This window comes from Echinops telfairi, unplaced genomic scaffold (assembly GCF_000313985.2).
Source record: "Echinops telfairi isolate 266 unplaced genomic scaffold, ASM31398v2 ScPeMD7_18;HRSCAF=68, whole genome shotgun sequence".
Classification (NCBI taxonomy): Eukaryota; Metazoa; Chordata; class Mammalia; order Afrosoricida; family Tenrecidae; genus Echinops; species Echinops telfairi.
In genome coordinates, this window is record NW_022103915.1 from 7,221,342 (window position 1) to 7,232,346 (window position 11,005).

The following is an 11,005-nucleotide window of genomic DNA, read 5'->3' on the forward strand; positions in this document are numbered from 1 at the left end:
TGTACATGCCTTTATTTAGACCTATATAAATGCCCTTTGCCTCCTAGCTCTTTCCTCTATTTCCTTTTACTTTCCTCTTGTCCCACTATCATGCTGAGCCTTCATTTGGGTTTTGGTAAATACTCTCAGTTACATTGCCCTTGACCAACCCTACCAGACCTCCTACACCCTCCTCGCCACCGATTTTGGATCACTTGTTCCCTTGCCGCTGGGTTTGTTAACACCCATTTCCTTTCCCCCCACCTCCCCTTCTTCCATGTCCCCCAGGAACCATCGGTTCCATTGTTTTCTCCTCCAGATTGTTTATCCCGCCAGAGCATCAGTTTTACAATCAGCAGTTCATACACATTTTGCTCCACCTTGTCCTCAGTCCCCTCAGTGGACTATCCCTTACCTGCTCCCTCCCAGTGTCTCTTGTCTCCATTCCTCCTCCTCTCATAACCCTCTCTACTTTGTCCTTGGGTTACAAGGCTGCCCTTTTGATCTTAAATGGTTGGTTATTCTAACGTAGTGGGTTCAATTCCAGACCTGAAGGATGACTAAGCGCCATAGTCATAGGGTCCCAGCAAACTCTGTCTTACCAGTGAATTTGGTCTCATTTGTCTCCCACTCTGTGTGGGACTTTCTAAAGGGACCTTTGCAGAGCAGTTGGTAGCAGTCATTGGACATCCTCAGTTTTTCTGGTCTCAGTGTTGTGGAGACTGGCAGGGGTGTGGTCCCTTAGTCCACTGGACTAAGGTTTCTGTATGTATTTTGATTTTCATCTTTCTTACTTCCTGAGGACACAGAGAGGCCAAAAGTTGCACCTTGGATGACTGCTTATAGCTGTTTAAAGCCCCAGTCACCACTCACTCAAGTAGGATAGCAGAACCTGGCCTCTGTGAACTCTGTTAATGCCAACCTTGGTGTCCCCTGAGACTGAAACATCTGGACATGTCGACAGTTCCAGCAAGGTGATATGTAGTAGTGACGAGAGTGGGCATCCCTGTCTTCTTCCTGACTCTAGTGGGCGTGAGAAGCAGGACTTTTAACTAGTGTTGTAAACACCAGTCCACCCTGCCCAGCGTCCAGCCACTGTCCAGCTACGATGTCGATGCGTGCTGTTCACATCTTTGAGCCGTTCCTCAAGCTGGGCTCCAAGGAGAGGAGTTAGCAGATCAGAGCATGAGGCTTCACACGTCTGTGCATACTATCCACCTACCACCCAGAGAGGGTGCCCGTGTGCACCAACACGCCTGTCACACTGCCCCTTGCCAACCTGCCAGCTCAGAGTAGCTTTAGTCAGGTGTTACGAGATCATTACCTGGAAGTGGAAACCCGTACTTCATGTGTTTACTTCTTTACATGTAACGAGAGCTTGAATGTAGTGCTTCAGGCCCTGCTCGGTGGAGTGGTTCTCAGAAAATTGGCCCCTTCCCGACCCTCCCCCCCACCCAATTTATTTACTTATTTGTTTGCCCTCTTCCTTTAAGGATGTGGGTTTGGAACGGATAAAGAAGTGCTAAATGGAGAAGTCTTTTTTTTTTTTAAGTGACTTACCGGAGGAGTTCATTTATCAAGGAGCTTGTTTCTGGAGGCTGGTTCCTGTGCTTTAGAAGAGAAAGGCTGGGAGAAGCAGAGTCTTTCCTAAAGGAAGCATCAGCTTTAATGACCAATTAACTGAAGACCTTGGGACACAAGTTTGGAGTTGCTAAGTATGTGGCCTTTTGTGATAGAATTCACTACATGATTGTTAGAATTATTCACTTGAATTTTTTTGTAAGGGACTTTTGAATGGCAGTTATATGTATTTTTTTAAATATATATTCTGCCTCCTCCTTTGGTGAAAATTACAATACCTCAACCTTATCCAAGGCAATTTCTTTCCCAATTTAATGACACATTTTGTCAAAAAATAGATCCTTTTTTACCTTCTTGGAAGGTCTTGGTTTAACTCAGCCAGTGATTCCCCACCATTGACCCTGTTTGGAAGATGGGCCAGTGGTCAGAGGAGGCCCTTAGGTGGCCCTTGTCCCTTGGCAGCTGGCAGGCTCACCCAGGTGCCCCCTGCCATCGTTGCTAATTACGGAGAAAACTAGATGCCTGTCTGCTAGCCCTGGTCCTCCAGGTGCCCTCTCTCCCAAACCCCTCAGGCCACCAGTGTCTGGTGGTACTCCAGGGGTCATCCAAGGCCTCAAGGAGCCAACCTCTGCATGCCCTGTCGAGGTTTGTATTCAACTACCACCCGTTCTCTCTCGCACGTTATGTGGAGTCCGGGCCTTTCCCAAGAAGTGTACACTGTGTGAGCGTTCAACTTCAGAGCACTGGGTTTGCAGAAAGCCATGAATAACAGGAGCCCTGGCAGTGTACTGGTTGTGTCCACCTGGTCAGCAGTTCAGTACCACCAACAGCTCCTTGGGAGAAAGCCTGGGCTTTCTAGTCCCATGAATAGTTACAGCCTCAGGAACCCACAGGGGCTCATAGGAGAAAGCATTGACTAGATGGCAGGGAGTTTGTTTTCCTGGTGGACGACAGGGAAAACCCAAAATCCATTGTGGCATCCCTGTGGGGATTGAGCCTCCACTGACTTCCTTCTGCCCATTAACCAGGAATGTGAGCAAGTATGTCCTCAGGCCGAGTGCATTGGAAAGTGGATCCCTTCCAGCCCAGGAGGGATAGATAGTCCCCTTAGGGAGGCCGGCCTCAGGGTGTCGTTGATGGAGTTGGCCAGGCTGGGTCTCCTAGTCAGGGGTCCCGCCCTGACTCCTGTGGTGGGAAGACCCTGGACTAGTCTAGTCAGCTCTCTGTGTAACGTAATGTATGAGCCCTGTCATGGTCCTCTTCCCGCTTCTTTGTCTCACCTGTAACGGTTTTACCACCAGTCGTGCTTTTGTGACTGGGTTTCTTGGCCCTCTACATCCTTTTAAGTCTCTGAATCTCAGCAAACCCTTGGACGGACGTCATGATGACCTGTGCCAACGGTGCCCCTCACCTGGATGAGCCATCTTTGTCTTGGCCCTGCCTTAACAAGTGTCCTCTTTCAATTATATTTGATATGTGAGATCTTTATACCCTAAAGCAACACTATTCTAGGGGGAACGAGACCCCCTAATCCAATACAATTTAGAGACCCAGTCATTAAGCCTTAAGCAGGACAGAGACCTTGCATTTGTGTAGACAAGCAGAAATCAGGCAGGTGAAGAAGACCCACAGTGGTGTCCACAGCGTCATGACACGGAGCTCTTTAAAGGAGGCGTAGAGGACCAGGGCGGCTGTCTCCCCCAATCAGCATGGGCAGCAGAGTAGCTCAAGAAGCGAGACCAGCTGGCAGCTGGTTGAAGGCGGGAAACGCTGACGAGGTTGGCTGGGCCTGCAGTGTGGCAGTCAGTGTGACTCACTGCCCAGTCTCCTCCCGGCCACACCCAGGGAAGTGCCCAAGGGGAGGCTGCCCCTCCCTGGGCCGGCCAGGGCAGTGGGAGGAAACGCAGTCTACCTGAGGGCGAGCCCCATTGCTGGTCAGCCACCAGCCTCTCGAGGGAGGAAGAGGAGGCTTTCCATTCCCACAAAGATTCCAGCCTCAGAAACACCCTGGGCAGTTCTCCTCGTCCTACAGGGCATTGGGTCCAAACTGACTCCATGGCAATGAGTTGTTCTGTGTCCTTTTTCCTTCTTGGGGGTCTGAGGGTCAGGGGCAGAAGTGGGGTTTGGTCAGTGACCACCAAGAATTCAATGGAGGCTGACAGTATGTGGCCTGAACATGGATGTAGGGCCCCCACTGTACACCATAGCCTTCCTCCAACCTCATGCTCAGAACTGAAGTTCTAATCCAGTTCCACTGACACCTGCACACCCATCCTGCGTAACACAGCACCGTTAAGTTCACACACACACACACACAGCACCTTCAGTTTGTGCACAAACACACATGTCCCCATGTTCCCTTCCTCTATCCAGCCCAGCCCAGCCCAGGACCTGAGTTCCATACCCCAGGCCCTGCCTTCCCAGTCTCCTGGCCTGCCCCGATTGAGCTGTGCCTGCCTTCTCTGCTGCCCGGCTGGCCACTTCCCCAGGGACTGCAAGGGTGAGCTGGCTTCCTCGCTCCAGCCTCATGGCTCCAGGCAGAGTCAGCGCTGCTTCTCTGATCCTGTCCCTCTCCAATGAGGAGTGCCTTCCCCTGATCTGGGCCCAAGGCCTCCCCCCAGGCCCCGCTCTAACTCTCACCTGCCACACTATCTCCTTCCACCAGCCCTTTCACTGGACAAGCCCCTGGCATCTTCCAGGATTCCACCGGGAGTCACCTCCAGAGGGGTGGGTCCCATTCACCAGGGCTGTGGAGCACCCGGAGGAGCCCCAGTGGATCATGGTTACGTGTTGGGCTGTGATCTGCAAGGCCACTCCTTGAAGAAAGATGGGGCTTTCTACTCCCCTTAACAGCTACGGTCTCGGAAACTCACAGGGCAGTTGTACCCTGTCCCATAGGCTCACTGTGAGTCGGCATTGACTCGATGGCAGTGGGTTTATTGTGTTGTTTTTTGGTGAAGCAGATGGTCCTGGCCACCCTGCCTACCTCCCAGTGGAGTCACCAGATAAGGACAGGTCCCTTAACCACCGAACCCCAGCCTCCGATTTCTTTGTTGTAAAGTGAACGTCTGTGACTGACTCAGTCTGCCTTGAGGGTCCTTAGGGTGTTAGTAAATTGAATAAATTAATTTCTCTGAACTAGAGCTTCCCTTGTGAGCACTGAGTTTGAAGAACGCTTTGGTGTACAGCGGAGCCCTGAATCCACTTTGAGCCCCCACAGAAATGTAGCCTCCACTGAGGGCCGAGTTCTTTCTGAGACCAAAAAAAAAGCCTCGCCCTGCCTCCCACTCCCCTGGGAGGGCAGCCTCCCCACCACAACTTGCCTGGACATGCTCATGAGAAGAGGAGATCTTGAGATCCTGCGGCCACAAGGTCGTGAGTCAGACTGGTCGGAGGGTCCTCAGCCTCTCTCAGCTTTTCTACACTCAGCTTTTGTACACCCGCCCCTGGCGGTCCCACCTGCTCTGCCGCCCACCGTGCCTAGAGGATGGATCCCTTGTTTCCTTTTTGTCTCAGTCTTTGTCCTGCTGAAGACTTACTAAAGGGGTCTCTAGAGATAGATTTTAGTGTGGGGTCTTTTTCCTCCCCAAGGGCACTACAAAGCACTTGATGTCTTATTCGTTCTTTGGACTGGTGATTTTCCGTTGGAGGGGTGCTTGGGTTTCAGGGTGTTCAGACCTTGCTGTGGGGGGCCTGGGTGTGAACAGGACCCCCAGCAAAGTGCCCAGGGCCCATCAGCTTGTGTTGATGATGATCGTTGGCAGCCAAGATAACCCTGCAGGGCGGCTCTGCTCTCCCATAGCGTCACAGTGAGCGGAAACTCCACACCCCTCTCAGACACTCAGCAACAACCCTGGGTGCATCAGGATGCCTGGTCACAAAAGGAGCAAGTGGAGACCTGAGGGCTCACCCTGCCCTCCTGGCTGGATGCACGGAGCCACTCCCTCTCCCGCTCCTCTCCAGGAGGTTGATAATACGGCTGCTTGCATGTGAGCTTTTGGGGGTGGACATTCTCTGCAGGATGTAAAACTTGGTATGGAGAGATGGGTCCGTGGGAGGTAGAGAAGGTAAGCTGACCAGGGCTGGCCCTCTGGACAAGGCTGCAAATTCCTCTGCTGTGTTGGTTCTGTGCAGTGGGTCTGACAGCTGCCCTTGAGTTGTGAGTGTTCTACATGCAAGTGCTCACTGACCCATCTTCTGAATCCAGTACCCTGTGTGCTCAACACTGCCCTTCCCTATTCTGTGCCTACAGAAGCAGCATTCATTCAGGGAGTCTCCTGGCTTTAACAGTATCTCCTTTTTAAGAGTTTTTGGTAGCTACTGCTCATTTGTATGAACTCTCCTTAGCAGCAAGGAGGGCGAGGCGCCACCTCACCTACTGTGTCCCTGTTCCGAGAGGGCACCAACCCTGGGGAAGGATGTCAGACTTGTAAAGTAGAGGGTCAGGAAGAAAGAGGAAGCCCCTCAACGAGATGAATTGACACCATGCTAGTGCCACCCCAGACTGGGACACAGCAACGATGGTGAGAGCAGTCTGCTCTGACAGCAGCAAGATGAAAGACAGAGGGCCACTGAGAGGATGTGCCGGGGCCACGCCACGCCCGTGGTGGCAACTGCTCAGATCTGGAGAGTTTGTCTTGGGGTTCCTCTCCTCCACGCCCAGAGGTGGCATTTTGGTGTGGTTTTGCATAATTGCAATCATGCTATTCCTGAAATTTTATGTGCTGCCTTATCGACAGGTATTTCCATTTTAAAAGCCTGTAAATATTTTGACTGGTGTGTAGTAGTCCAAGGAGTGTATGAATGAGTTCCTTTGGCAGTTGGCAGTTACTGAGGTGATGTAATCACAATGACATTTGTGAATGAGGGGGGTAGTGTGGACAGGAGACCGAAAGCCCATTAGTAGGCCACTCGACATCCCCTTACAGAAGGGTCTCTGGGAGGAGACGAGCCAGTCAGGGTGCGATGTAGCAATGATGAAGCATACAACTTTCCTCTAGTTCCTAAATCCCTCCTCCCCACCCACTATCATAATCCCAGTTCTGCCTTGCAAATCTGACTGGACCAGAGGATGTACACTGGTGCAGATGGGAACTGGAAACACAGGGAATCCAGGGCGGATTATCCCTGTGGGACCAGTGGTGAGAGTGGCGGAACCGGGAGGGTGGAGGGAGGGTGGGCTGGAGGGGGTGAACCGATTGCAGGGATCTGCATGTAGCCTCCTCTCTGGGGGACGGCTAGCAGGGAGATGGGTAAAGGGAAACGTTGGACAGTGCAGGATATGACAGGGTAGTGACTTAAAAATTATCAAGGGTTCATGAGGGAGGGGGGAGGGAGGAGGGAGGGGAAAACGTGGGGACCTGATGCCAGGGGTGTAAGTGGAGAGCAGGTGTTTGGGGAGTAATGAGGACAATGAATGTACAGATGTGCTTTGCGCAATTGATGTATGTGTGGATTGTGATGGGAGTTGTGTGAGCCCCTAATGGAATTATTTTTAAAAATAAATAAATAAATCACAGTGACAAATGTGATACATTATGGTGATTATTAAGCCCTCCTCCCCTCGCCCCCCGAGAGTTCCTTCAAGTATTGATCCATATTGCCAAATTCCCTTCCAGAAGACCAAGAACAGTTGGAGCCTTGTCGACAAGGTTAAAGCATACCTTCCCATACTCTCAGAATTAAAAACAAAAATCTTGCTGATCTTACAGGGGAGAAGCTCTCACTTGCCAGTGAGAATTTGATCACCTGTTCCTTCTCATCAGCACACAGGTCTGGATGCTTCTTGAATCAATACAGGGGAGTTTTTCCTTATATTTCCTTTTGCTTCTTTGTGGAGGGAACATAGAGAAATTTAAAATTTGTACACAGTCAATATGGGACTTTGGGTAGTTTTGTTGGTTTTGAGTGTTATTTACTGCCCTGTAGATAAGCCGTTTCTGTTCAGTCATTTTTTAAATTTTATTTTATTGGGAGCTCTTACAGCTATCATAACATTCCATAGTTCAATCACATCAAGCAGTATTGAACAATGGCTGCCACAATCCGTTTCAAAACACTTTCTTTCTTCTTGAACTCCCCTTCATCCCCTCCCTTCCCCCCTCCCCACCAGGAACCCTTATTTTATCCCTAAAATTGTTTGTTTTGTGTGTGCCATATATCTTGTCCAGTATTTTTAATGAGCACACAAATTAACATCCACTCATTTCCCCTCCCCCTTCTATTGTAACTGGAGTTTGATTTTGCCCTGGTGGCTTAGTGGCCTGTATAAGTTGGGCTGCTAACCTCAAGGTCAAAACCTCCAGCCAGCCACTCTGTGGGAGAAAGAGTGAGGCTTCTACTCCAGTAAAGAGTTGGTCTCGGAACAGCTAACTGTTCTGTCCTATAAAGTCACTATGCATTGGAATCAATCTGATAGCAGTGAACGAGGATGTCCTTCTGGTGTGAGACGATGACTCCTGTGGCTGTTGGGCTCCCACTGACAGCAGCCTCGCGGACAGCAGATGAAGCACCACTGGACAGAGCAGCATCCTCCCAGTTGTTGTGTGTGAGCCCATGTGGCGGCCTGTGATCAGTCCGTGACCTCGAGGGTCTTCCTCTTTTCCCTGACCTGCTTCTGTACCAAACACAATGTCCCTTTCCAGGGACTCTTCCTTCTCTCCTGGGAACAGGCCCAAAGTCCGAGACAGTCTCGCCACTCTCGCTTCGGAGGGTCCTTCTGGCCGTACTTCCTCCGAGACGGACCGGCTTGTTCGTCATGGTATCTTTGCTGCGCTTCTCCACCACCGTCGTCCCGCTGCATCGGTTGTTCTCCGGTCATGCAAACGTCTAAGTGCTTGGCTGCTAAGCCGTGAAGTTGGCGGGTCCAGTGCACCTAAAGCTGCTGTGGGAGAAGGGCCTGGTGATCATTGCCCAGAAGGTCACCACCACTCCTGGACCCATGGAGCTCACTTCTCTTCTGTCACCAGGCGGGTTGCCAGTAGTTGGGACTGACCTCGCAGTCTTTACTTCTGTAAGACTTCCCTTTGTATGAGATACCGCACAGAGGGGACCAACTGGAGGGCACCCAGCAGCGGCAGTAGCGGCCGTAGCCTTGAGAGGTCAGACTGGTGGGAGTGCCCACAGGGTACTCAGGTCCTGGTGCTCGCTCTTCTCTGCCTTTATGACTCATCTTCTGGGCCAGATGTGGCTTCCAGCAGCCCCTCTGTGCGCCAGGGAAAGGTGGTGGGCCCGGGGCGTGGCCGGTTTGCATTGATTTGTGTCTAGTGGGCCCGAGCAAGACAGTGATGGTGAGGCTGGTCAGAGTCACGTGGGAACGTCCTCAAGGACAGCAACGGCTGGTTTTACGCACCACAGGCTTCCCAGGCAGGGCCACCCACAGCGCCCCAGGAGAAAGACCGGGCCATCTGCTCCACGAAGGATACAGCCTAGGAGACCAATTCTGCTGCCCCACAGGGTCACCTGAGTCAGGATCAAAGGGACAGCACCTAACAGCAATTGATAGGCGGGTCCACACTCCAATCTGGCCCTGCTGAGGACTGTCTTGGCCAGGAGGAGCAGGGCTGGCCCTGAGCGCGTTCCCCAAATGGCTGCAGGGCCCTGCCCACGTCCAGGTGCCTGTTATTGTTGTTAGTGCCATTCTCAGTTACCGAGCTGTGTGTCCTTGCTCCTCGTGGGGCAGACGGGGCGGGAGGCCGAATAAGCAGAAGAGACCTGCTTTCTGCTTCATGCGAAGGGAGCAGCTCCGTAGGGCGTGCGCCTTCGTCCCCCGAGAACTAGCCATCACCTTCTTTCTGCGGAGAATCCTCTTTTTAAAAAGACACAGATCTTAATAGGTCACCCCGGTTTAGAAACGGCATCTTTCTTTCCCCTTGGAACAGCTTTTTCCACGAACCTTTTTGAGGCTGGGGCACAAAGGTCTGAACAATCGCTTTTAACAGTCAACAGCAGCAACAAGAAAATGTCCACTCTCTCGGACTCGGTGCCCACTCAGGGCAGCGCTATCCAGAACAACCACAGGGACCCGCTGGAACAGGGCGGAACACCCCTGTGAGTGTCCAAGACTAAGTGTAGGCCCCATCTTCCTCCCAAGAGGTAGCTGGTGGTTTGGAACTGCCGGCCTTATGAATCACAGCCCAGTGTGTAACCACCACAACACCACAGCATGGGAAGCCAAGTGCAACCCTGTAGCCCCATCGAAAGAAAGAAGGCATATTTTTTATCATGTAGAAATTCTAAGTTTGAACAAAATATCTAAGGCTGGACCAAAAGCATCCAATCTGTTGACATTTTTATGATAAAATGCTGCTTCTCATTTTCACCTTTTGAAAAGTCTCACGCCGGGTGGCATAAGTCACTTAATTTGTAGCACTTTCTAACTGGCATACAAAGAAATGTCCGTCTTTAAAGTTTAGTGCATTCAGGAGACAGAAAACAATACAAACAGACAGGTCTTGAGAAAATTTGGGGATTGGAAACGTGGTGGAGTGGACTACACGGTGGGCTGCTAGCCGCAAAGTCCAAAGTTCAAAACCACCAGCTGCTCAAGAGAAAGACGAGGTCTTCTGCTCCCAGAAAGGGCTACTGTCTCAGTTCTACCCTGCCCTATAGGGCCACTGTGAGTCGGAATCCACTCCATGGCAGGGAGAACTTGGTAGTAAGGAAGGTTGAACAAGAGTATGAATAGATGAATTGGAACTGTGCTGTTTACATAAAAGCTGGGTTGCTAAATTAAAATGCTAAGTTGGGTGCGAGCAATTAAGTAGTTATAAGAAAGAAAGCGCCGCCTTTGGGGTGCCGGCTGGGGAAAGGCGCAGGTCTCAAGTTCACAGACACAGTCACACACACACACACACACACACTTTATTTGTTCCGGGGGTGGGCAGGCGGGCCGGCGCAGCTCGGCTGCTGCCTCGGAACCTTGTGCTCCCGGTCTGGTAGGGGTGGCGGATCCTGGCCTGTCTGCTCCCCTCCCCGCCACCTCCCAGGGCTGGGGTCTCTGCCGGAAAGTTCCCCAGCCGCCCCCGCCCCCGCACACTGACAGCCGCCACAGCGCCCTCTCCGTCGGCAGGCCTCGGTGTCATTTGAAGTTGCAGCTGCCGGCCAATCGGCGTGGCCCGTGCCGCTGACATCACTCCCGGCCAGTTCCCTCCAGCTGCAGAGCGCTCCAGTTTGCCTTTTTTTTTTTTTAAACTAAAATGGAGGCTGGTTTCTCGCCTTGAGGAGTGCACAGCCCTGCGTGCTGGACTCTAGATGTTGACATGTAACCAGGCCAGCAGCAGGATGGTGGTGGACGCAGCCAACTCCAACGGGCCCTTCCAGCCCGTGGCCCTGCTGCACATCCGAGGTGAGTTCCCGCGGCCCGGCCTCGGAGCCTCCCCGGCCGGTTAATAAATGGCTATTGTGCTGCCCAAGAGGAAAGCAGGAAGTCCTGGCGGCCAGACGC

At 52.0% G+C, this 11,005-nt stretch overlaps 1 protein-coding gene across 5 annotated transcripts in view; it reads left to right on the forward strand.

Annotated features, from left to right (window-relative positions):
• Positions 1-11,005, forward strand: part of PPP2R5C (protein phosphatase 2 regulatory subunit B'gamma) — a 176,206-nt gene that overhangs the window by 71,879 nt on the left and 93,322 nt on the right. For 2 of the 5 annotated variants that reach the window (XM_045287613.1, XM_045287612.1), the window contains exon 1: positions 10,735-10,906. The exons of 2 other annotated variants lie outside the window; for them this stretch is intronic. In XM_045287613.1, the coding sequence (XP_045143548.1) occupies positions 10,813-10,906 (94 nt within the window). In that variant the 5' untranslated portion in view covers positions 10,735-10,812. Of the gene's footprint in view, positions 1-10,733; positions 10,907-11,005 lie in introns of those variants that run through there. One more of the 5 variants, XM_004698798.4, reaches the window with a different exon arrangement.